This window comes from Phocoena sinus, chromosome 4, assembly GCF_008692025.1.
Source record: "Phocoena sinus isolate mPhoSin1 chromosome 4, mPhoSin1.pri, whole genome shotgun sequence".
Taxonomy (NCBI): Eukaryota; Metazoa; Chordata; class Mammalia; order Artiodactyla; family Phocoenidae; genus Phocoena; species Phocoena sinus.
The window spans coordinates 11,831,872-11,859,762 of record NC_045766.1 but is presented as its reverse complement, the minus strand read 5'-3'; the positions used below and the strand labels follow the sequence as shown (position 1 = coordinate 11,859,762).

General features: G+C 36.3%; 1 protein-coding gene across 9 annotated transcripts in view; it reads right to left on the bottom strand.

Moving 5' to 3' along the window:
- Nucleotides 1-27,891, bottom strand: part of ATP2C1 (ATPase secretory pathway Ca2+ transporting 1) — a 117,661-nt gene that overhangs the window by 35,345 nt on the left and 54,425 nt on the right. For 7 of the 9 annotated variants that reach the window (XM_032629804.1, XM_032629810.1, XM_032629807.1 and 4 more), the window contains 9 exons: nucleotides 27,726-27,842; nucleotides 24,842-24,931; nucleotides 22,801-22,836; nucleotides 19,532-19,593; nucleotides 18,858-18,966; nucleotides 7,861-8,016; nucleotides 7,064-7,132; nucleotides 6,001-6,076; nucleotides 3,110-3,176 (listed from right to left, as the gene is read on the bottom strand). In XM_032629804.1, coding sequence (XP_032485695.1) covers nucleotides 3,110-3,176; nucleotides 6,001-6,076; nucleotides 7,064-7,132; nucleotides 7,861-8,016; nucleotides 18,858-18,966; nucleotides 19,532-19,593; nucleotides 22,801-22,836; nucleotides 24,842-24,931; nucleotides 27,726-27,842 — 782 coding nt within the window. Of the gene's footprint in view, nucleotides 1-3,109; nucleotides 3,177-6,000; nucleotides 6,077-7,063; nucleotides 7,133-7,860; nucleotides 8,017-18,857; nucleotides 18,967-19,531; nucleotides 19,594-22,800; nucleotides 22,837-24,841; nucleotides 24,932-25,332; nucleotides 25,401-27,725; nucleotides 27,843-27,891 lie in introns of all 9 variants that reach the window. The other 2 variants (XM_032629812.1, XM_032629811.1) reach the window with 1 other exon arrangement.

The following is a 27,891-nucleotide window of genomic DNA, read 5'->3' as shown; positions in this document are numbered from 1 at the left end:
TGAATTTTAACCCCAAACTATATTCCTGGATTTGAAAGTATATATATCTGAATGGACAACGCCCTTTGAATGCAACTGCTCAACTGTCATGAATAAACCTGGAACATATTCACCTTTTAAAACAGTGATTTCAAATTCAAAAACCATTTCTAACAAGTTTTAGCTTTATCAATTCTGGTTCTTCTTTTTGCATTTGTCTCTTCAAAATGCAACACTTCTGGAAATGTTAATGGTCCATAACTTTTAGGACAGTCATCTTCTCAGTAATACAATACTGCATGACAAATTCCTTGCTGTAGAATGACTAACTATAAGAGAATGCCTGTCCTTCCCCTTTCATTCTTAAAAATAAACAGTTCAGGGAATTCCCTGGCAGTCCACTGGTTAGGACTCAGCGCTTTCACTGCCAAAGGCCAGGGCTCAATCCCTGGTCAGGGAACTAAGATCCCACAAGCCATACAGCGCAGGCAAAAAAATAAAAATAAAAACCCAGTTCACTCATTAAAATTCAGGAGTTTGAGAAAATCTAGAGTACCATCATCCAAGCATTCAGTGTTGAGATTACACTTATATGATTCAATTTCACCTTCATCATTAGAGCCTACAGTGGTTGTCTCTTTGCAGTCATCTTCTGGTTTGTCTAATAATTATGAAAATTCTTCTGTCAATTTTTCTTTGCCATTATGGTAAAAAAAAAATTAAAAATTCTGAATTTCTCAATTTTGTTTAATGAATGCAAAAAAAAAACCAAAACAAAAAACTACCAAGATTTTGTCTCCAGACTTTTCTTATACCTTTTAAAATGATAATGTAATGCTTTGGGCAACATAATAAGAAAATTAAAGGATAACAGAATAATAATGATTTATTTATTATTAGAGTAGCCTTATAAGCTACTTATCCTTCTGCTTTCTCATTGTTTTACTCATTTTTAGCACAGGTGGAAATAATTGTTAAAATACTTGCTAGGGGAATAAAACAGCCAAGATGTTTCAACACGCAGGAAAAATAAGTTCACTAAAGATCCCACATGTATTTTAGCACATATAAATGTACAGTAGACCCATATGGTTATTGCAAAATAGAATGAGTTTTATTTTATTTAAAAATTCCTAAATGTTTGGTCCTTTGGAAGATCCTGACGTAGGAATAAAAGTCATGAGGTATTAATCTTCACAAATAGTCAGAACTGCTCCGAAAAAAAATACTCAAAAACATGAGTCCAATAGATAATAATATGCCAATGGTTAGTAAAATTCATGCCCCATTTTAAATTCATTTCATATTTAACCCAAGGCTCCTTTACACATATTTAAGCCAAGAGTTTCAAGTTGTATTTTTGCTCCTCCAAGGAAAAACTATAGTCCTTCACTATATCACAAATATCTTTTAACTTCTTATTCATCCTACTTATTCCTTGCACTCCACTTGACTTTTTCTTTAATCCATTGGTTTTTATTCTGAAACTTGAACTATTACTTGCTAGGCCTATTACAGAGCTGTCATCCAGGATTTCTTTTCCTTAGAGGACTAGGTGAGTTCCACTTTTTCTTACACCCTACACAACATCATCTTCCTTTCTTTCACCCTTGTTTTGCTGGAATTCATACAAGAATAGGTATGGGATAAATTTTTTGATTACTTGCTTATCCATTTGTAATTACCTAAATTGATACTTTGGCTAGACCTAGATTTATAGATTTAAAATCATTTCCCCCCATACTTTAATTGTACTGCCCCACTGTCTTCTAATTTAATCCAATGTTGCTGTGGATGAAGGTTTAATAAAATCCTTTTTCCCTTCTGTATTTGGTTAAATAAATCTCTAGCTCTGTTCCCTTAGTGATGACAGTATAGCAACTATGTTGCTAGGCAACACTGCTTATGATAAAAGGATCTCCTGACCGATAAATTATCCATGGACTGGGAGAATTATAATTATCTTACAGGAAGCTACAGCTTTGGGTTTCCTGAGTGTGGTGACTCTCATAACTGGGCATGTTTCTTGCAGGCATCCTGGAAAGTGTACGTTTCCAGAGATGCTGGCTCCTGTGGATTATGAGGTATTTTAACCCAGGACAGCTCCTGTCCTTACATGGTCATCTCATTTGCTTGTACCTAAGCTGAACTGCTACAGGCACTGCTGTAGCAACTCTCTCAGAAGAGGACGTTGCCCTGTGGTGCTCAGGACACAGGTACCAAGTATGATCTATGAAAGTCTCATGAGTTGAAAATCTTAGTAGAGCCTAAAAAGACCCTGTGGTGGAAATTGTAGTTGCTAATGAGAAGTATGATACCAGTCTAATTTTCCTTCCTGTACAGATGACCTGACCTGTTTTCTTTAGTCTCACAATGATGTATCTGGGTTGGAGTTTTTTTTGTCCTGCTTGGCATTTGGAGAATCCTTTCAATCTATAAAGATTCATGTCTCGCTTCATTTCTTATATAATTTCTTCTTACCTCTTTTTAAATCTTCTATTACTTAGATATGGCATTTACTGAATTATTCTTTGTCACTTTTATCTCATTCTCTGTTTTAGACTTTTTACTCTATTTTTGGGGAGACCACTTCGACTTTATATCATAGCCTTTAAATTGAATCTTTAATTTCAGCAATCATAACCTAAATATCTTAAAAAAATATATTTTGGTTCTGTGATCCTTTTCTACAGCAATCTGTCTATCATGAATGCAGTTTCTTCACAAATCTCTGAAAATATGAAGGCTTTCTGTTTATTTTTAATTTTTCGTCAATTCTTGCATATTTGGTTTTCCTCTGAGATGGATTATTCAATTTCTATATTGTGGTCTTTCTCTCTCATGCTCCTAGTTTTCAGTTTGGCAATCCTTAATTGTCTATATAAGTATAAAAAAGCAATATTGGATTGATAATACCAGACATGTAGTGTGGGGTTTCTCCACTGCATATACATAGGTTTTCATTTTCCTGGAGCTCATTTCAACATATGAATTCTGAACTATTTAAGTAGAGTTAATATACTCTTACGTGCACGTATAATACTTCCATAATGCAACGTAAGCTATGACTAACAAAGAAATAAGAGAGGCAAAAGAGACTTCAAATTATAAACAAACTATCAGAACTTACCTTACACTAATAGTAAACATTTCCAGGATATCTTTTCCTAGTAACCAGCCAACCAACATGATGATACCTGTAACAGAATCAAACAGCTATTTTTCCCTTTTATATAAAATCACCTGGGCATAGAAGGGATAGAACAGAAAGCTGAGGGCAGCAAAAGTCCCTTGATATAAAAGGGAAAGTTTATCAGATCACAATTATAAGATTTTACAAGAATCCATTAAGCAGGTGAGATTAAATTAATCTTAAGGTTAAAACTGTGTATGCATGCACACACCTACAGTTTTACCTTTTGTTGCCACTGCTGCCACCCATCCCTTAAAGTAATAATATCTGAGAGTTCCCAATATAAGAGGGGGAAAAAAAGAAGGCAGCATATACATATAGGTTTTCTCTTAACTATGAGGTTCGCAAAAATAAACCCTGGAACTTTACTTCTCATAACTCAATATCCAGACACTGCACATTAAGTTTGTACTACAAACCAAGGAGTACTTAGGACTTGGCTCAACGAATGATATAAGACATTATAAAACAGCCAAAACTGCAATTAACATTTTAAAATTATGACCTTTACAGTGTTTAAAAGTTAAAAACGAATTAACATAAACCAAACAGCTGATTCTTTACTCTCTTCTTTAATCTTTATCTTTGAAAAGAAGGGGGGGGGCGCAAGGGATGTACCACTGGTTTTGTGAGGAAAAACACTGTATCAGAGTTTTAATAAAATAACTTCGAGACTATATTCTAGATCAATATGGATATTGAAAACAAGGTTTTCTTCATCTTTCTGCAACTACAAAATAATGATCCAGATCCCATCCCAAATACTATCTTGATAAAAGAAAACTGTCCAGTGAATTATACCAGAGTCCAGCAAACTATACAATCTATGGCCTTCTTATGTGTTTTTGTAAATAGTTTGTTGGAACACAGCCACACCCATTGTTTGTAAATTGTCTGTGGTTGCTTTTGTGCTGATGGCAAAGTTGAGTATTTCCAACACAGAACGTACAAACCAAAGGCTGAAACATTTACTATCTGGTGCTTTACCAAAAAGTCTGCTGACCCTTGATTTTGATCTTGATCCTTCTCCTATTCCATACACTATCCTAACAAGAAAAATTATGTCCAATGCATTTAAAACCAGGTAACCATAAAGTTGAAAAATTTTTATCACTAAATTTGACGTGGTTTAATGATACAACGTTAATATAAACTGGAAAGATTTAATTGGTTAAATGGCCCTTCAATTTACCAAATTCACTATAAATTCTAAAAAATAAACAGCAATAACCAAATGAAGGGAGCTATGAGAACATACACACCATTTAAACAAAAAGAATGAAATACCTTCCCAGCTTCTACTTTATGTTTATGATAATGAGAAATGGATCAAGAGGATTAATATTCAAGAAGTTATTTCACTGAAACTGTACAGCAGAAATGTTGTCTTAAAATTGCATTGTTATCTTAAAAGCTAGCAGGAAAAATTAAAATAACATATGGAAGAATTAAACAGAGAAGGACTCTCGCAGAGTTCATCCATGCATCTTTCCGCATGTGCTCTGCTTTTCCAGAAAACATTTTACTTTTCTCTTTAAAAAAAAAAAAAGAAAGAAAGAAACAGAGAAAAGACTCCAAAGTTGATGTGTCTAATGTTATGATAAAGATGTTGTGTCAACTCAGTGAATTAAGAATGGATTATGGAATTGATGGTACTAGGATAATTAACTTTTGAGTAACAAAGTAATAACTCTACCTTAAGTCTTATACTAAAATAAATTCTAAATAAAATAGAAAAATTAAGTGTCAAAAGTAAAAACTAAAGTAGTATAGTGATGTTTAAATAACTATAAACAAAAAACATTCTCCCATATGGGGTTGGGGGAGCCTTTATGAATAGAACACAGACAGAAACTTAACTGCACTAATCATCAACAGGAGGGTGATAAGAATCTCAGGCAAGAGATTGTTTCATTACACACATCTCTCCCCTCCCTACCAAGTTTATTATACAGCCCTCAAAAGCAATTTAAAAATCAGGAGAAAAAAATACTTGTAACTTAAAAACAACAAAAGGATTAATATCCTAATTATACAAAGAGCTGTGACCAATCTAAGACTTACACCACAAAAGAAGAGGGACAAAAGAAATAAACCAGCAGGTCATAAAATAAAAAGGACTAACATACATATGACAAAGTGTTCTGTTTCTCGAATAATGAATTTTGAAATAAAATAATGAGAAGACTTTTCTTCACCTATTAAGTTAGTGACAAAAAAGCTGGCAAGGGTGCTGGAAGAGAGACTTTTATCTTGTTGATGGAGGATATTATTTGGCAATATGAAACAAAAGCCTTTAAAAACATGCCAAACATTTTTAAATCACACAGATACTCTTCGACCCAATAATTTCACTTTCAGGAATTTATCCTAAGGAAATGAGAGGTGTTTATAATAAGATACCTGCACTGAAGAATCACTTACACAATTTTTTAAAACTTTAAAAACCTACACAAATGTCTAAAAGAGCACTGGCTTTTTATATATGTATACACACACATATTCACACAATGGAATACTATACAACCTTTAAATTTGTTTTAGAAGAGTAGTCATAACACAATACTATCATATTTTATTGAAGACTAGAAAGACAAATACTAAAATGTTTATAGAAATGCTCTTTGATTACAGGAATTACAGAGTTCTATTTTATCTTTGTAGAAAAGGACAACAGCTGGGGATTAGTTTTATAGTTTAAAAAAAGTAATAGTAGCCGAATAAATGAATGAATGGAATTTTTCTATGTATGGATCTAACTCCCCCTTCCCACTCAAAAAATAAACCTAAGTAAATATAGGAGATATACATACTCACTCTTCTCTTACCTATTATACCAAAGGAGTAAAAGGAAAGTTGTTTTCCTAAGAGGTCCATGCTCTTCTGCAGAGGGGTTTTTGGTGCCTTGACAAATTGGAGAAGAGTGTCACCACAATTACCCAATTACCTAAATTTAGTGAGCTTTACTAGGTGCCAGGGACTCTAAGTGTTTGACACACACATGCTTGTGCTTAACACACCCATGACATACACAACTCTCCCTTGAGGTAAGTTTTAGCTCCTTCACTGAGAAAACTGTGAGGCCTAGACTGTTAAAAACCCATTTGAAAAGGTCCGTGCTCCCTATGCCTCTTTGAGGAAAAATTTATTCTCCCTAGCAGTTTCCCCAGGACTTCATTATCATCAGCTGCCCCTCATTTTTCTACTCTTTCTCCTTACAAAGATGCTTGTAACCCAAGTCTTTTTTTTTACCCTGTTGGCTCCCTGATCTCTGGCGATCCCTTCACCCCCAAGCTTGGGACGGTTTTACACACTGCATCACATATGGGAGTCTTAGCAAGCTACCTGAGAAATCCAGATAATTTGAGAAGAAAATGATATTTGTAGAATGCAACTTCTTTTTTAAATATAAGAAGATATTTTAAATGAGAGAACTAATCTTCAATATCCTTCAACAAGGGTATCTTCCAAGTTATTTCACTTTGCAATCTTTTTTTCTCCAGATACTTGGAATTATGTAAAGTTGGGAATTTTGGTAGAAGACATGTTCTAAAGTACAAATATACTATTTAGTAATCTTTAAATTTAATATGATAAAGCTAATTTCTAAAAATAATAAGCCTTATAAATAACTGGCTAAACCTTCTTCTCCTATGAACAATGAATAAACATCAGAATATTTCAAATATTAAAGTGTTAATTCAAACCCTTCCAATTACAGGCTTTCCACTTATGATTTTAAGCACAGACAACTGAGTAATATTCTGAATAAAATATTACTTCCAAAATTAACAAAATAATCCTCCAATATTCTCTTTTCCTCTACTTACAATGGAAAATATTTCGGATTTGAAACTCAAACATCATTAACAAACTAAGTTTGTTACTCACTTCCTCTGCCTGCATCATTTTAAAAACCTCTCCAAATTCAGAATTTTCTCCTGTTCCAATGACAATACCCTAAAGGGAAAAACAAGAAAACATATTTACATTCAGATGGAATCACCTCTCTCAACCAAAGAACAAAACCCCTTCATTCCCTTTCTCCAAAGCCACCCACAGTCAAGATGTCTGACATACGTATCCAAGGTTCCCTCAGCAAATTTACTTTTGATGTTACTACAGACCCTTGAAAACAAACATCTCATTAAACTTATCACTGACTCAATTCTGTGGCCATTTTTTTGTCTATGTTAATATTTCTGAAATTTGAACCTTTCTTATACTCAGTAGAGACATTTAATGTAGTTTCCCTCTCAAAAGCTATTGAATGATGCCTTTTACATTTGTGTAATATTAAAATCCAGGAAATAAAATATTTGAAATCAATCAGTAGGAGAGTGATATGTAGTCTGAATATTATAGCCAGTATCATATCAACTAAATTGAAATTTTATTTAACCAATGGTGAACATATCCACAAGCCAAAAAAAAAGAAAAGAACAGGTACTGAGGACTATGCTTTTACAGGATCCATTACCTGGTAATTGGCAGAACTATGGATGTATTATAACTCAGGGACACAGCTTCTCCTTAGTCTCACAAATATCTGCCAAGGATTAGGTTCAATTCTGCCATTTCTTCGCCATATATTTTTAAAAGCTCCACATAAAACTAGCCAAAAAAGAACTGAGGAAATGGCTGAAAACAAAGGAACTGCTATCTTGAAAACGAGAAAGAAAATTTACCTTTGCTTTGCCACATCTGACCAGTGTTCCCATGAAGGCAATGTTACTTCTTGATGCAAGATCTCCATTAGTGGCAGCCGGCTGAGGAGCTGTCACCTTAGAACAAGGTGTTGTCTCTCCTGTCAAGCTGGACTCATCAATGGAAAGATCCACAGCCTTGGGGAACATAAAGCACTCCAGTAAGTTCAAGTTTGAAGACTCTCTCTGCTAAACTTAACATCTAAGGAGTCTATAACCATCACTCCTTCCACAAATATCCTCCCTTCTATAAATTAACCAAATCTTTTATCATATCCATTACTTTAAGACAGTAGACTGGAATAGGTACAACCATATTTAAAAACGAAGCTGGGGGGGGCTTCCCTGGTGGCGCAGTGGTTGAGAGTCCGCTTGCCGATGCAGGGGACACGGGTTCGTGCCCCGGTCCGGGAAGATCCCACATGCCGTGGAGCGGCTAAGCCCATGAGCCATGGCCGCTGAGCCTGTGCGTCCGGAGCCTGTTGCTCCGCAACGGGAGAGGCCACAACAGTGAGAGGCCCGCGTACCGAAAAAAAAAAGAAGCTAGGGACTTCCCTGGTGGCGCAGTGGTTAAGAATCTGCCTGACAATGCAAGGGACATGGGTTCAAGCCCTGGTCCGGGAAGATCTCATATGCCACGGAGCAACTAGGCCAGTGTGCCACAACTACTGAGGCTGTGCTCTAGAGCCCGTGAGCCACAACTACTGAAGCCCATGCGCCTAGAGCCTGTGCTCCGCAACAAGAGAAGCCACCTCAATGAGAAGCCTGTGCACCGCAAGAAGAGTAACCCCTCCCCCTCGCAGCAACTAGAGAAAGCCCGCACACAGCAACGAAGACCCGATGCAGCCAAAAAAAAAAAACGAAGCTAAATCAACAAAATCTACATACAAAGTAGACAGAACCATGAGACAAAATTAGCCTAAACTTCCAAATACAACTAGGGAAAAGGAGACACTAGCTGAGACAATCTTTAGAGAAAACTCGACTCTCATGAGTTTTCTAAAATTATTTCCTAATATTGCCATATCCTGAAGTCCTGAAAATGGGTTTGACAGATTTAAACCAACTATAACAGAAGAGAAATATGACTGAAAGATATAAAAGGTACTGAGAAATAAATAATTTCATCATTTTGGGTTTAATTTTCATGAAATTGTTCTTGCTATACATCCCTACATTTATTCTAAATTATGTCAGCAAGAATCAAAAATGTATATGTTTCCATGCAGATCATGAATATCATTTCACCATGCAACTCTGCAATGGGGTTCAATACTGAAGGCTGCACTCCTAACACAATTAAGAATTCACCTACCCAAGCATAAAAAAAAAAAATCATCATTTTATATGTGGAAAATACTGCAGATGTGACCTGGCTCTGTTTCTAAGTATGGCCCACAGAACAACAGTTCAAAGGATGTTAATAGGCATTGTGTATAGTGTTATAGATGGATGATCATTGATAAACCGACACACATATATATACACATACATACAAGGGAGGAGTACTCTGGTCAAGGAAGTTTTAGAAACACTGTGTTAAGAATTAAACAGCTTCCCCTACCATAGTGCTTCTCAAAAGTTACAATGCACCAGCGTGAGGCACCTCAACAGGATTACAGATACAGCAGGGGTTGTGGAAGTGTGGTCTTAGCAGAACCAGCCTCACCTCTAACACCTCAGAGCTTGTTAAGAAATTCACTGCCCTACCGCAAACAAGGAGGTGGGGAGAGTGAACCTAACAGACTGCAATTTACAAGCCCTCCAAGTAATTCTGATGTTGCACTCAGGTTTCAGAATCAACAGAAGAGTGTTTTCCAAACATCTTTGATCCATTTTATTCCAGAAGCTCTAGTTCAAGGATCATTAGGAGGCTCTTTGGGAAACTAGAAACTAGTTCATGATTTTACTCATTTTATAGGTTCATTCACTCACCTAAGCAACATTTACTGACTACCTTAACTATGTACCAGGCACTGGGTTAGATCCTAGAAAGAAAACAAGATAAGAAAATGAACCCAGAGCAGTTTAATGTGCAGTTTCACTGCTATTATAAACTGAGCTGGTGTTCTGAATTGGGCCTCCTGATTGACAATTCCTACTGTGTACCAAGTACTCTAAATTTAAATCCTGTTTTTTCTTTTTTTTGTGGGGTGGGGAAGGGGAATAAATCTCATCTATTTAAATGGTTATTTTGTTATAACCATAAATACCTTAAAAAAACTCACAGAAAATAATTATTAAAAATTGAGTTCATGAATTCTTTCTCCCCATCTACATAATAAAACTTTTGATTTGATCAACGCCATTGATTCATTCACTTAAAAAGTATTTATTAGGGCTTCCCTGGTGGCGCAGTGGTTAAGAGTCCGCCTGCCGATGCAGGGGACACGTGTTCGTGCCCCGGTCCGGCGCGGAGCGTCTGGGCCCGTGAGCCATGGCCGCTGAGCCTGCGCGTCTGGAGCCTGTGCTCCGCAACGGGAGAGGCCACAACAGTGAGAGGCCCGCGTACAGCAAAAAAAAAAAAGTATTTATTAATACTTATAATATGCCAGGTTCTGTACTATATCATACAGAGTGAGAATCAGCAGTAAACAAAGTTTACTGCTGCCCTCAGCTTTTATTCTAATGGGAAATTGATTTGAAAAAATAAACAAGAGTGGATAATATAATGCTTGATAGTGAGGGGAAAAAATGGTAAGAATGGAGAGTGACATTTAGATAGAAAGAGAACATCTCTCAAAAGCAGATGACCCTTTTGCAGAGCCCTGACTGGCGTGAGGGCCCCACGGTTGGGCCACAATCAGGGAGGAAGGATTCTAGGCAAAAGGAGCACAAAGTACAAAGCCTGTAGGGGCAGGAACATGCTAGGTGCGTTCCTGTGCTAGGCAGGCATATGACACTGCAAATATAATCAAGTTTATAACATTAGATCATAAAGTTTAAGAATGTTCAAAATAAAAGTAAATTATATCATACAACTCCAGAGAGACCAAACTGTGTTAGCATTTCCTGAAAGTTTAATACCATGTAAATGTGATAGATTTTAGTATCAAAATAGGCTTATAAAAAGTATTCCTTAAAACACAGATCTGACAGTCTTTAGAAGTCTTTAGAAGGCTTCCCATTTTATATAATTATGTATGCAAAGATAAGCCAGGTAAATTTGCATTCATTACTTCACCATAACTACAGATTCAAAAAAAAACACCTGCCATGTTCAAAAGCAATGAATTTTTTTTATTAAAAGAACACAGTTATTTGACTCTTCTTCCCAAATTAATCTTAGGTCTATATAATTTTTCACACTAACACATTTATTACCAAGTAAGAAAAAAGTTAGATCTTTCTTCAAAGATGATGCTAATAGTAAAAGCAATCAGTTGACACTTCCTTGCTCACTATCTGCTAGGCACCATGCTACACACCTATACTAAGTTATCTACTAACAGCTACTTAGCTACTAGCAACTCCAATGAGGCAAGCACTAGTATTATTATCCCTATTTTACAGACATACTGAAGGATTAAGCAGTTTTGAGAGAGTAAGGGGAAGGAAGTCATTTCTAGGAAGGGTGGTACCTTAATAAAGTAGGCAAGCCTAATTATTACACTTTAACAAAGTCACAATTTAATTCACCTGAGAAGAAAGACATTAGAGTTATTTATCCATTGCATTCATGAGAGAAAGGTTAGGATAAAATTAAGTCAAAGAATCAGCCAGCTCCATGCCTTCCATCCAAGTTTAAACATAAAACCTTCAGAAAAGCTGTTAATAAGGAAACTGATTATGTTTCTCTTCATTCTTCCTCAGGCACTATGGCGGAGTTGTAAATAAGACACAACACACTTCAAAAAGCAGAATGTAAATAAGAATCAAGATGCATACATAATCCCACAATCTGAATATTTAACACCTACAGAATTTAAATGGTTGAAAATAACTCACAGGATTATTCCTATAAAACATTAGGCAGAAATAAGGTAAATGCCAAAGTCACAAAGGTTTCCTGGAAAGCAAAAAGTGACTGCTTAAAAAAATTACGGTTAATATGGTACAATTGGTAACTACAAATAAGTTCATAAACTAAAGAACATCTTAGTATCCTGTATGCTGCTAGGTTAATCACCTCTAGTCCAGAATTAAAAGCAAATCAGAAATGCATTTCTTTCCTCAGAAATGAATCTTCCAAAATATTCATCTGCAACTGCCTGATCATGATAAAATTTCTTACTTATGCTCTCAAAAATTAAGATTCCTCTTACTGTTTATTCAAATGAAGGAAAATATAATTAAAAATTCTTCATGAGCTCTAGCTTACTAATCAAAGCCCAACTGACCAAGTGTTACATGAAATCAATTTTATCCCAGGGTAAATGCTTGCAAACTTGACTTAAGAGTATGGATTCAGGGACTTCCCTGGTGGTGCAGGGGTTAAGAATCCGCCTGCCAATGCAGGGGACACAGGTTCAATCCCTGGTCCAAGAAGATCCCACATGCCGCGGAGCAACTAAGCCCGTGTGCCACAACTACTGAGCCTGCACTCTAGAGCTGCCCCCGAGCCACAACTACTGAGCCCGTGTGCCACAACTACTGAAGCCCGCGCGCCTAGAGCCCATGCTCCACAAGAGAAGCCATTGCAATGAGAAGCCCATGCACCGCAACAAAGAGTAGCCCCCCGCCCACCGCAACTAGAGAAAGCCCACGTGCAGCAACACAAAGTGTACATTCAGTGCTGCTTATTTAAAAAAAGAAGAGTACAGATTGAACTTGATCAAGTTGTCAATAATTTAAAGGCAAAAATTTAAATTCCGTTAACAATGATTTATAGGATATTTCAGTAAGACTATTAAAAGGAACAAAATTTCAAAAGGGGACCTATTTTTGCAACAGTCCTTTCCTACCAATGTAAAATGATACTCTTAAAACAAAGACACTAAGTCTCACTTCTAACCCACCCATATTGTCTTTTTAAATTCTAGTGACTAAGGAAAAAAAGAGTTCTTTCTCGTCAGCATTTTAAAATGAATAGCATTGCTCAGCTCACAATAGTTTTTAACCACTGAACTATAAAAATCAGACAACAAAACACTAAGCAGAGCTCCGCTTATACAATCTTAGAGAACCAGCACTCCTATTGCTCTAAGTATGGAATGGTTTTCTCAGCTGTATGATACTATTAAAGAAAAATACATCTTTTCCAAAGTCAAACACAAGTGATTGTATCAAATAGCTTTTAGTGAATATGAATGTTTCCACATCCCACAAATACAACATACACCTTTTCCAACATTCTAGTCAATTTCTTTCAACAGCTAATTTAAAATCTCTACTTCCTAAGATGTTTGTAAATTGCTTTTTTACAAGTATGTATATGTTTAATAATTCAGAAATTTAAAAGTGAAGTTTCACTGATAAATCACAATAAGGAGGGAGCAACATACTGTAAATCAATTTATCAAATTTACCTGCCAAAAAAATACACTGAAGTCAATATAAAAACTTACAACTCAGGAGTAACATCACAGAAAATAGTGGAGCACGGCACTCAAACAACTGGTCCCTCCACTAAAAAATCATAAGCTGGCAAAAACTAACAGAATAAACTCTGGAATAAAAAAGCAACCAGGGAAATGCTTGAGAAGAAAAAGGCATTTTTATTTGCCTGTCTGCTACGCCCCATTCCCAAGAGAAGCAGCAATAGCTGTGGGGATGGAAGCTTCTGTTCCTGGACCCTGCTCCTAAAATACTATAGTTGTGTGTTTTGACCTGTCTGGCAGTTCTCTGAAGGACTGGTGCAGAGGCTGACCTTTAATTCACATCCCGACTCCAGCTAGAGTAGCTTTCCAGGTATCTGCCAAAAGATTAAAGACATATACTAGCAAGCAAAGCACAGAACAGGGCACGCAGCAGACACAATCAAAAGACTGAAAAGGAAGAGACTAAGGTGGAAGTTCTCTGAAGAAATAAAGGCTTGGAAGGGCTACCACATATACCAGGGAAGACAAAGTGTAAAATGCATACCAATTTAAGCATTATAAGAGTCCTAGAAGAAAAAAAAACTAGAAATGGGCAGAAAGAATATTTGAAGAAATATTGGATGAAAACTTCCCAAATTTAATGAAAGACAGGAATCTATACATCAAAGAGACAAATACACTCCAAACAGGATAAACTCATAAACATCTACACTGAGAGAAATTATAACCAAACTGCTGAAAGACAAAGACAGAATCTTGAAAACAGCAAGAGCAAAGCAACTTATCATGTACAAGGGATTCTCAATAAGATTAGCATCCCATTTCTTATCAGAAACCATGGCAGCTAGAAGCAGTAGAATAACATATTTAAAGTGCTTAAAAAAAAATCAAAGAGAATTCTATATCCAGCAAAACTATCTTTCAAAAATGAAAAATTAAGACATCCCCATTTAAACAAAAATTGGGTTTGAAAAAAAAGTGGCAACTGTACCCTGTGTGTAGATCTTGAAGACAGTTTCAAAGAATGATATGGGCTAATAACACTAACACATGAGCCACAAAAGAAAGTATCAATAGAATTAATCATTCAGTACTCCAAGTGAAGGAAAATCTTGGTACATTTCAGGCAATATTTTGTGTTTAGTTAAAAACTTGTAGCTAAGAGGTAAAATATTTTCAACAGCCAAAAGAAATCCTCTTTTCCTGACTCTTACATTGTTTTCTCTTACAAAGAATTCTTTGTTCAAATTTTGATATAGACTTTACCTGGAACATTATGGAAAATATGTTATGTTTCCAAAAAGGCAAAATGTACTGTTATGTAGATATGTATAGTCTATAAGTTTGCTTCATCTAAAGTCACTGTCTGACCAATCCCTTGGCTGCCCCCAATTAACTAGCCAGAGGTATCTCTTCTGAACTACTACTAAAAAATAAAAATAAAAATCCTAAGGGAAAAAACTGGAGAACATGCCCATAGCTCAATTCCTCTAAGTTTTACTATCCCAGCTCCACAAATAATTCTAAGGTTCCTATGCTGGTAAGGTTACTGCCACCAACACATATTCGCTCATTCCTTGGCCATGGAAAACTGACTCAGGCAAGAAAAGCAAATACAGAAATTCTTAAGTTATCAATATTAATCTTCTTTAAAAAGGGTTTTACAAAAGATAGACTCAGCCTGCTATGGACTGAATTCTGTCCCCCCAAAATTCATGCTGAAGCCCTAAACTCCAATGTAATGTGATGATAACTGGAGATAGGGTCTTGGGAGGTAATCAGAGTTAAAGAAGGTAATGTGGATGAGGCCCACATAATGGGATCAGTGGCTTTGTAAGAGGAAGAGGGATCACTCTCTCTACCATATGAAGACATAGCAAAAAGACTGCAAGACAAAAGGGCGCCCTCACCAACAACCCAATTCTGCCAGACCCTGACTGTGGACTTCCCAGCACTCAGAACCATAAGATATAAACATCTGTTGTTTAAGCCACCCAGTCTATTGTATTTTATCACAGCAGCCTGAATTGACTTAAGACACAGCCAGAAAATACCGGATAAAAGTTATATAGCAGTGAGTCACTGAACTTGCTGACAAGATGCTACTACAGGCCCACGCAAGAATTACAGCCAAAGTCTGAACCACTGAAATTATGACAGGAACCCTAGAGTTGCAGCAATGGCAATGCTGAAGTGACAACCTTGGCCACGGGCCATGTCCACACGAAAAGAACTATACTGCAAAAGTCCTATGCTTACTTTTTCCAAAGTGAAATCCATGTGCTTTATTTGTGAAAAATTAATAATATCCCAAGGATAACTGAGGAGTCTTCTGTTTCCTTTATACTCTAACAAAGAGCTTGTTTCATGTAGGAACATCAAATAACCAGCTAGCCTTACATAATCATTCACCACAACCAAATTCAGCAAACAACACTCCAATAAGCCAATTTAATTACAAAAAGTTAGTAACCTGTGTCCAGAAGAGAATTTCACCTTATCAGCTTTCTTATGTCTTCGGTCAGTACATTTAAATCTAGAAGCAGCAGGAAAGGCTCAATTCTTTTAGGAATGTTGTCTCAATCTACTATCAAAGTAGTTGCAAAAACATGCCTCTGGTACCAGGTAGGGGAGAGAAATGACAGAAGAAATTAAGGATGTTCAACTATATATGTAAAGTGGATTAACTGGAACAAAATCAACCTAAGCACAGCACTGCCAAATAAAACGTGTTGATGAAGTGTCTGAAAAGTTAACAAGTAGGGGGAAAACAATCAAAACTAATCAATTACTCCACAAAGCATACACTTCTAATTTTTACAGCATCAAGCTTTAAAATGTCAAAAATCCCTCTTATTAAACTCACAGTAAGTCTTCGATATATATTTGCTGAATGGATAAAATATGTACTAATCCATATTCTGACAAGTATTTTCTTATATGAGAAATTAATTTTAATTATCTGAGATAATTCTCAATTAACCCTTGTTTAAATGAAACCCTTAAATACTTTACTAAGTCAAATGGTGTTTTAAAGTTTCTGTGTCGTTATACTGCTCAAATTGTTCAAACAATGGGAAAATCATCTTCTAACTATCCCACTGAGGAGGTCTACTGAATTAGAAGAGAAGCACTCCAGAATAAATGGTGACAAAAACTTCATGGATTCAAGTTAGGTTTCTTTGGGGGAGGGGAAGATGATTTATATCAAGTGACAGGCCTACTACATCTCTAAGGAAGAATAATTCAAGGTCTTATCATTAACCAAATATTAGGGATAGGAGGAAGGGACAAGAAGTGAGTAAAAAAGATACAAAAAGACCTACTAAGGGGAGAAAGAAGGTAATAAAGTAAAATTAACATTCCCAATACTTGCTGTATTGTGTTATTTGCACTCAACAATTAAAGCAATCTGATATCTTTCTAAGGATAAATTTTAAGTATTTGGAAGAAAGACCTTTCTTTATTTCAAGATTAAATGAAGCTTGTACTTATAACTCCAAATGTTCTTCAGGCTTTCCATAACCTCCACATGAGAATGCTCATGTTTTGGGACACACTAGGTATTCAAAGAATGACAGCTCTGTACATGTCAATTCCAATAACAGATGAGACTGGCATTCTCATGGGCTATGAGGGCTTCTTATACTAGGTGCCTTACTCCATCCCTTCAACATATTCTACACACGGTGGCAGGATTAAACGTAACATCATTGCCAGCTAGGTATGACCTTCAAAGCTAAATCCCAACCAATAAAATCTGCAGTGGAGCTTCATATCCAAGGCCCCCTGATTCTACCATATGCTTTCTATCTTTAACATACTGCAGCTCTAATCACATACCAGAACACTCACAGGGATCTACATACTGCTGCTGCTGCATCTCTGTTCAGTACTACCCTTCGTTTATGACCACCAGAGCAATGTTGTCTGAGGCATGCTTATTTCACTCAAATCAGAAGTAACCTCTCCCTTCTCTAAATTTTCTACTCCATTCTTTGTAGTTCTCTTTCACTTACGCAGTTCTATCGTATCTTATGGTGATTTGTGTACACCAGCAGTCTGCTCTCTGAGGGCAAGAGCTCTATCACACCATCTTTGTGTCTCCCACAATGCCTAACACTCATTTCCATAAAGATCTGCTGATTTACTACATGGATACCTCAAAAGACTCTATGGAAAAAACAGATATATTTTGTAGATGTTGCAATGCAGGGGACGTGGGTTCGATCCCTGGTTGGGGAACTAAGATCCCACATACTGCCAGCACCCCCCAAAAATATATATATATATATAAAAAATTGAGAATACTTAATTATCAAAAATTGGTTACTATATATTTAACATAAAGGGCAAGCTTTTATGGGTAGGAATATAAATGCAAGTAAAGAGAAAGATAAAAATTGGGAGGGAAAAAAAAGGTTTAGATATGTCACTGTTTTAAATTGCATTTGCTTTTTATATCACTTTGATAAACTCAGTGTTTTAAGTGAATATTTAATCCATTTACAATTAAAATAAGCACTAATATAGTGGGGTTCTATAGCTCTTCCTACTATTTGTTCTCTATTTGACCCATCTATTTATTCTATGTTCCTATTTCTGTTCTTTTCTTATTGCTTGCCTTCTTTTAGATTAGAAAAGTTGTTTCCTTTCTTTATTAAATTAGTTATACATCTGTTACTATTCTTTAATTTTTTTATTTTTATTGAAGTATAGTTGATTTATAATGTTGTGTTAATTTCTGCTGTACAACAAAGCGATTTCAGTTATACATATATATATATACATTATTTTTCCATATTGTTTTCCATTATAGTTTATTACAGGATACTGAATATAGTTCTCTGTGCTATACAGTAGGACCCTGTTGTTTATCCATTCTATATATAATAGTTTGTGTCTTCTAACCCCAAACTCCCAGTCCATCCCTCCCCTACCCCCCACCCCCACCTTGGCAACCACAAACCTTTTCTCTATGTCTGAGAGTCTGTTTCTGTTTTGTAGATAAGTTCATTTATGTCCTATTTTAGATCCCACATATAAGTAATATCATATGATATTTGTCTTTTTCTTTCTGACTTACTCACTTAGCATGATAATCTCTAGGTCCATTGCTGCAAATGGCATTATTTCATTCTCCTTATGGCTGAGTAATATTCCATTGTATATACGTACCACATCTTCTTTAGCCATTCCTCTGTCAGTGGACATTTAAGTTGTTTCTATGTCTTGGCTATTGTAAATAGTGCTGCTATGAACATAGAGGTGCATGTAACTTTTTGAATTAAGAGTTTTGTCTGGATATATTCTCTAGCCCCTTCTACCATGTGAGGACATAGCAAGAAGGCACCAGCTATGAACCAGAAAAAGGGTCCTCCCCAGGATGCGACCATGCTGGTGCCTTGATCCTGGACTTCCAGCCACTGGGACTGTGAGAAGTACATTTATGTGTTATTTTGTTACAGCTGCTCAAACAGACTAAGACATCAAACTCACCTCAAACAAGCGCAAGTCAGCAGGAACTCTGTCCCCAACAGAAAGGCAAACTGTATCACCTGGAACCAAGTCTCGTGCAAGTGTATGTTCCAATTTTCCTTCACGCACACTGTAACATGAAACAGAAACAACCACAGAGGAAGAAAGCAAGCCAGGCCACTTATTTGAAGAAATTCCTTCCAGTAGGCTTGCTTGAGGGAAAATATACTGCATTATCACCACTTCTAAGGAGATAAGTCAAATACAGAAACCAAGAAAAGACTTACTCTTGTGCTCTTGATAATTAAGACGCTCAGATGAATTTAAAAAAAAAAACAAACAAGGCACTGGAAAAGCTATCCAGTTGCTCAAATGTAAAATGCGAAAACTGTAGCAACCTTCTCAATCACCAGGGTCTGATTATACATCACTGCACCCACAACAGTGCTTGGCACATAGTCACACACAGAAAATATCTGTTGAATAAATCCATGTCTCAAGAATCTCAAAATTAGAAGTAACAAAAGTTTTAATAGTACAACTTGCTATACTGAATAGGACATGAATTTTTCACGTCAGATTAATGGTTTCTACCTTATGTTTAAACAAATATTGGGCCACAATGTACACTGTAATAGTCACATTTAATTTCTACTTTTAAGAGTAGAAATCCGTATCAGAAACAAGGATCATACCAATGGCATTCTGGTGGCATAAGTTTACTCAGTTCTTCAAGAGATTTTTCTGAACGATATTCCTATTAAAAAAAAAAATTAAGAAAAAATATTTATAAAGAAATGCAAATATGTACATTCTTAAGAACATATACTATGTTAGACTTAACTAAATATTGACCCCAATCATTATTTTAACATTTCTCCCAATTTTTATCTTTCTCTTTACTTGCATTTATATTCCTACCCATAAAAGCTTGCCCTTTATGTTAAATATATAGTAACCAATTTTTGATAATTAAGTATTCTCAATTTTTTATATATATATATTTTTTTGGGGGGGGTGCTGGCAGTATGTGGGATCTTAGTTCCCCAACCAGGGATCGAACCCACGTCCCCTGCATTGCAAGTGCGAGTCTTAACCACTGGGCCACCAGGGAAGTCCCTCAATTTTATATTTCAATATTCAACGTGCAAACCTAAGGTCAAGTTACTTATAAGAAAGTGAAGAAAACTGATTAGTGTGTCCAAAAAGTAGAGTTTTCAGTCATTAAAAGTTAAGATCATTGAGCCTCATAATTAAGATAACTTTACTTTTAGTGGTTAATGACCAAGGAAGTCAAAGACAATTAACTGCAAACAACACTGGTGTTGAGGATTCAAGCCCAAGGCAACTGTAAAGGTTTGTGAAACAAATCTTCTTGGGAAGAACGTAAGTTAAACAAGGAGAGAGATGTGGCTGCCCTACCCTTTCCCATGACTGAATTACCTGGAAGGGGAAATTCTCAGGGGCTCTAACTGTGAGGCTCCAGCCTTCCTCCAACCATACAATCACAGGTGAGAGTCAGAGACATCCTTCACCTCAGTAATGTGGGCTGTCTTGCTTCACACAACATCACTGCTATTTTTGTCTCATGTCTGCACTAAGTACACCAATCTTTTGATCTAAGGTTAAAAAGGGAGAAGAGGGCTTCCCTGGTGGTGCAGTGGTTGAGGGTCCGCCTGCCGATGCAGGGGACACGGGTTCGTGCCCCGGTCCAGGAAGATCCCACATGCCGCGGAGCGGCTGGGCCCGTGAGCCGTGGCCGCTGAGCCTACGGTCCGCAACAGGAGAGGCCACAACGGTGAGAGGCCCACGTACCTCAAAAAAAAAAAGGGAGAAGAAGGGGTAGGGAGAGTAGTGGGAGTGAAAGTCGGGGGGTGTTTTGAAATGACTGTAGTGCGCTAGCACTAATCAAAACCGCATACCCATCACAAACGTTTTCAAATAGAAAATGCAAAGCTGTATATGAATAACTTAGAACTAAATCTGTCTTTACTACTTAAGCAAGAGGAACAAATGTGAGAGTAAGGTAAATCTGTAAATATAAAAATCACAAGACACCCAGGGTAATATACAGCATAAGGAACATTACAATAATTCTGTATGGGGACAGACGGTTACTAGGCTTATGGTGATCATTTCATAATGCATGCAAATATCAAATCACTGTATACTGCACCTGAAACAATACTGCATCTCAACTATACTTCAATTTTAAAAAAAAATTACAAAGACACCCCTCCCCCAATCATACCAAGGATATTAAGGAATTTGGAAGTTTTACCCAAAAATTCCATAAAAGGCTAGAAAACACTCACTACTCCTAGATCCTAATAAATGACATAGAAGCTGCCCAATCTTTACCTCCCTCTTCAGACTTCTTAGCCTTTACTCACTACAACTACATAGATACCTCTATATCAAAATGAGCCTTCAACACAAACTTGACAGCCATCTCAAATGAACACCTAAAAGTTAAATTTTAAATTTATTGTAAGGTGGCATCAATATATGACTATAAGAAACAATTAGCTATTTTTATGACTGCGAGGGTGTACAATGAGGATGGGAAATTGAGATTAGAAAGGGGGGAAGGCAGATGTAAATAATAAAAAGCATTCTCCTCCTAAAACACAGGTAAAAACACATATAAATAATGAACCTATCAAATGAACCTATCATAAAGATATTTGGCAGATGGTTTCAGCCACTACATTTAAGGTGTGTAACACACTATCTTTGTGTAAAAGTCCACACTGAGTACGTTAAAATAGAAATTTTGTGGGATTTTTTCTGAGAGTAGGGTCTATTACCAAGCTACTAATGTCTTCCATACAAAGTGATAATACTGTAACAATACTTCTGAAGCAAGCCACTCCATACATCTGTAGCATTATTAAAGATGCAAAAGGGTTCCAGTTACTGGTCCAGTGCAGCGTACCACCCACATGACCAAATGAATAGCTATGTCCAATGAGGCTCAGTCTGGAATAACCTCTACTAAACTAACCCGCCACCTGCCCTAAGGCAACTTTTATCTGTTCTAAGCAAAAGTATTCCCTAGATACAGGATCCCTGATGGTGTACTAATGCAACTCACAAACTTGCTGCAGATAACCTGATTAAAACCGGCTTTTCTACACTGGGTGACTATAAAACAAATTACTAAATTAGAGATTACCACAGGAAAACTGGATGATGACAGGAAATACCCAAGGAATAAATCATAGATGTGGAAATAACCACAGCCACTTAAAATATAGTCTTAAGATTCAAATTAACATGAATTTCAAATGCCATATTAATTTTTCCCTAAACTAGAATAATTCTTCTAGTCTTATTAACCATGTTTTAAAACTTTTAGCTAATCAAATGACACCTGCCAACACTGTTCTAAAACCTAAAGAAGTTATCAGATATTTAAATAAACATAAAACTAAGCCCATGTTTTTATTTATATCTATACTGGTCAACAGAAATCCAGACATTATCTCCACATTATTCACATTAATTTTTTAAAGGGGGTTCCTTTTCATATATCTTCTTTACTGTTTCAATGTCTATGCTGAACAGCGAGTTCAATCCAGATCAGAACATCCCTTCCATTGAGGAATGAGGAATTTGAACTCTGGCCCAATTTTTTAACTGGAAAAAATTTAAAAGCCTACTGCTGGATTTTATTTCTATTACTGTACTTTTTGCTTCCATCTGCTTCAGTTATCTTTAACATCATCAAATAAAAAACTAGATTTCTTCATGCCACGGCCTAAACCAAAGCAGTCAAGTTGGTTCCACAAACTTCCTTGCAGAGTTATTGTTTTTGAAATTATTTCAAAAACAAAGAATAAATTGTTCTGACCAACATACCCATTAACTATACATTTTAACTAACATAAGCCACCTTGATTTTTTTAAGCAATTAACTAAAATACCATTTTTATGTCTTCAAAATAGGCTACTTACTCACCTGAACAAAGGCGACCGTAACGACGATAAGTATTGCCTAAACAAAACAAACAAGCTTTTTAAATAAGACATTGTAAGAACTGTTAATCGTATCTTATTTTTCTGACTCTATCTGCAGCCCCAAGACACCAGACACTAAGCACAAAACAGCCAGGAAAGGAATCACAACTCCGCCTTGAGGCCTGTGAGGAAAAACGGACAGGTGACAGGGACCTGCCTCCCCAGGAAGGCTTCTCAAACTCTTTGATCTCAGGATCCCTTTATGCTCTTACAAACGGAGGACCAGCTTTTGTTTATGTGACTTCCAGCTATTGAGATTTACCATATTAAATACGTTTTCAATCACTGTTTTAATTTCTACTTATTATCTGAAAAAAAGTAAGCCCATTACACGTTAACATACAACATTTTTTATGAAAAATATTCCCCCCAAAAAATTGTGGGGAAAGTGGCAGTGTTTTCAATTTTTCTATCTTTAATGTCTGCTTTAATCCAAAGCCAGATTCTCGTATCTGCTTCTGCATTCAATCTATTGATATGTTGATTCGGCTGAAGTATATGGACAAAATTCAGCCTCATTCAGATATTGCTGAAAAAGGGAGGAGTATTTTAAAAGCCTTTTCAGATGATTGTGGATATTATTCTTAGCTACACCAAAATTAGACAACTGTTACTTTAAAAGTAATTTGCAATACAGAACCTACAACTATATCAATTAACTTTTCATAGTCTATTATATTAAAATCTACTGATCTCTTTTGCATGTTTCATGGCTCTTTTGTCACCGAACATTTTGTATCATCATGCACTGGTCATTTAGAAAAGATTGATTTGGTTATTCAAATCTTTCAAGTGTTGACACATTTCATAATAGTTAAAAAAAAAAAATCACATTCACTAAAATCACTACTGATCTTATTAGAATAAGGTCTTAAATACTGGGAAGCTGTCCAGCAAAAAATAATGCATAAAATTTTTGCAAAATTCTAATTATCACTGAAAGCTTGGATTTTACCATTGGCAACAAATTCTGTCAGTTGTTTTTCTTGTAGTGATAGGCTCATGCCACTCACTTTCAAAAAAAGTATGCCAGTTATCCAAGTCTTAATAACCATAGTTTGTCTATCAGTCATTCTTTCGAGTAAAAGGCTAGTTCAGCTCAGCACACAGCCTTTCCTTGAAACAACCATCATACTTCAATGCGTACTTCCCATTTCATCACACAGAACATTAAAAAGGTATATATTTAAGGATCAAGACTTAATAAAATTAATTTTTACTGTTTTATCAAAAACACTGCTAAGAGAAACAGTGAAAGAAAACACTGACTACTAGACAGTTTGTTGCCATTATTTTGATTCAAGCCGAAGCTCTAACAGTTTTACCCGCCATCACTTTTGCGCCACTGATGCAAATGTCTATAGCAAAAAGACAATGTTTTTAGTTTTATGAAAGTAGTTTTGACCTCATATGCTCCCTTAAAAGAATCTCAGAGACTCCTGGGAGTCCACAAGCAAGAGCTGGTGAATCACAGCTCATTCATTTCAAATCACGTTCATTTCTACTGTGTTCTTAAGCCTAACACACTTGCTTTAATCAATGCTTATACTTACTACAAATTTTTATACTACAATGAAACAGAAGGGCAAGAAAAAAAAAAAAGATGAAAGCCAGAATAACCTAACTGCAAAGAATAAAATACAGAGTACACTGTTAAATAATACTTTTAATTTTTTAAATGTCAGGCTTCAGTTCACGATTACTCAAACGTATTCTCAATTGGAAAGTAAAATAAATATTTAACTGGAAAATTATTATAAAATATTTCATATCTGTGAAATTATCGGATTGTTAAATAATTCTAGGGTGCCAATTACAGACCCTTGAACATTACATGAGATCACTGCAATTAAAACCAGAATTTGGATTTTAAGAAAAAAACCTGAAGAAGCATTAAGGCATGTCTCAATTCATTTTCTAAAATAAAAGCCAATCCTAATTTATATGATTAACAATTTTTAAAAAGATATATTTTTTCTTACCACAGTGATACTGACAGCATCATCAAACTGATGCATTAAAACACTGATGACTGCAGAAGCCAGAAGCAGCATAATAAGGGGATTTTTAAACTGAAAGTGAAAAAAAAACAGCAATTCAACAGTTTTGTATGAAAGACAGTTGTGTACCAGCACAGCAAAAGCCTAAAAAAAAAACAACTATCAGGGCATTATTACTTAAAACTAAGAATTTACCAATTCCTTATAGTACACATGTATTTTTAGTATACTATAAGCTGTTCTGAATTTCTACCCGGGCTAGAATAAATGGAAAATAACTTTTAAGCTAAAGGTTTACATTAAGCACTGGGTAGAACACCTAAATTATAAATTCCAAACATTCCTAAGCATTCCTATACTATAAGTAAATGGGTGTAGATTACAATTCTGTGGTTGACCCACCCACCACAGGAATAACCACCCCCCACCAGGGGAGGGGCGGGGCAGCTAAGAGCAGACAGTAAGATCCTCACCACAGAAGAAGCTGAAGATTTCCCCAACACTGGTTTTCCTGACATCTAGCTAGCAGAGACAAAAGTATCTAAAGAAACAAACCACAGCACCAACTCAATCAGGCAGCTCTTAAATGACCAAGCACCAGAGCCACCCCAAATTCTTCCAGTTGGACATCCTAGTTAAACGTCAGAGCTCTGCTGCCAGAGTGCCTTCCTCTGATGAAACGGTGCCAATCGCCGTCAAAGTTGCAAAGTAACTTTGCAAAGAATCCATCCCAGCAGAGAGCCTCAGCCCCTGTATATCATAACTGTGAAGTTAGACGCCACCACCTCCCACTCCCTTTATGGCTCCATTCCTTGGCACAGCGGTTGCAACCCTGCTTCAAATCAGAATCACGTGAAGAGTTTCCAACAAATGCCCAGGTTCACACCAGAGCAATCAAATCAGAATCTCTGGGCACAGGGCCCAGACTTCAGCATTTTTAAAGCACTCCCCAAGTGATTCTAATGCACAGAGGATTGAAAATCACTGCTCCAGCAAAATAAAAGTACAACTGCAATGTGGTTCAGGGTTAACAAACTACACACAAACTGAGCCAGAGTACCTGGGTTTGAATCCAGCTCCAATTTTGTGTGACCTTAATTTTTTAAGCCCTGGGGGTGCTTCCCAAACTTGTACCAAAAACTCTGGTAAGCATTAACCAAGAATGTATATTAAATCACTGTGTAAACTACAAACCCCTCAAACATTAGCTGCTATCACCACACTTTGAGAGCAAGGCCCATGATCATTTTATTTCACCCTAAAACAGCTGTGCCGTGGTACAAAGGAAACCACCTGATAGATGGCAGGCTCCAAATGTTTGCAGAACAACAAATTCAGTGTTCTCTGTAGAGGAGTGAGGAGTGGTCCAGTGCTTTATGATTAACAACTGATATTTACTGTCAATTACTGCTTGCACTTAACTACATTACAGGCACTATTTCATTTCATTCTCACAGCAATCTCATGATGCAGGTACTCTAGCTTTGAAACAGGATCAAGAAAGCAAAACATTAAAAATCATATTGTCTAGTGATAAGTCAAATCACTGTAATTTATAAATCCAGAGTAAATTTCTGAAGTTTTAGGTAATGTGGAAATGTGGTAAATGTGAGAATACAAATATACATATAAAAAATATTCCAATAAAAACAAGACAGATACAAGGTTCTTGTCTAAAAATTCAGCTTTTCTACTTTAGACAAATTCATTTAAATAAGTTAAAAATGATAAATTTTGGTTCATTAACAGGCAAGGCCCTTTAGAAAAGTTAAACGAAGATATTTTTAAAAAAGAACCTGCAGCTTAGAAGGCATTAGAAAGTTTCTTCACTAAAAAGAATTTATTTGGGGCTTCCCTGGTGGCGCAGTGGTTTAGAGAGTCCGCCTGCCGATGCAGGGGACACGGGTTCGTGCCCCGGTCCGGGAAGATCCCACATGCCGCGGAGTGGCTGGGCCCGTGAGCCATGGCCGCTGAGCCTGCGCGTCCAGAGCCTGTGCTCCGCAACGGGAAGAGGCCACAACAGTGATAGGCCCGCATACCCCCCCGAAAAAAAAAAAGAATTTATTTGTTTGGCAAACTAATCTTACTACTTGAAAACTGGCCATAGGAGTTTTTTTTTTTTTTTTTTTTTGGTACGCAGGCCTCTCACTGTTGTGGCCTCTTCCCGTTGCGGAGCACAGGCTCCGGACACATGGGCCCAGCCACTCCGCGGCATGTGGGATCTTCCCGGACCAGGGCATGAACCCGTGTCCCCTGCATCGGCAGGCGGACTCTAAACCACTGTGCCACCAGGGAAGCCCCATAGGAGTTTTTTAGCTTTTCACTAATATACTTGTCATAAAGATAAGAAAAATCCTACAGTAAATCTTTCTGAAAAGATTAGGACATTAACAAAATATAATTAAAAATAGCTATAATCTACTGATAGCTTACTATCTCCTAAGATTATTATCCCCATTTTATAGATAAGGCTCAGAGGATAATAAAGAGCACAGAGCTAGTAAGAAATAAAGGTGGAACTTGTACCCAGGCAGTCAAATGACCTAACTTTTACTAATTTTCTAAGCTAGCCATACTACTTTTTAAAAAATTAGCATTTCTATAATAAAAAATATTTAAGTTAAGACACCTGCAAAGGAAACTACTGTTAATAGTATCACCTCCATGTAATATGTCCTTAAAGATTTGTACACTAAAATCATAGAAATTCCAATGTAACAATAAACTCTAACAAATGAAAAAATTTAGGTAAAAAACATTTTTAAAAATTATTTCCTTTCTCCATAAATAACTTCACAAAAGTAAACAACTACATTTACAAAAATACATGTAAGTTACACAGCAGGAGAAAATAAAAATATCTCACCTGAGAAATATACTTCTTCCATAGTGGCTCATCTTCACTGATATCAAACTCATTCCAGCCATGGAAAGCTCTCCGATGACTTACTTCACATTTGTTTAGACCATTCTGAAGATCAGCCTATGAAATTTTACCCATAAAAGTCATTGAGAATATTAGTAGAGAAAAA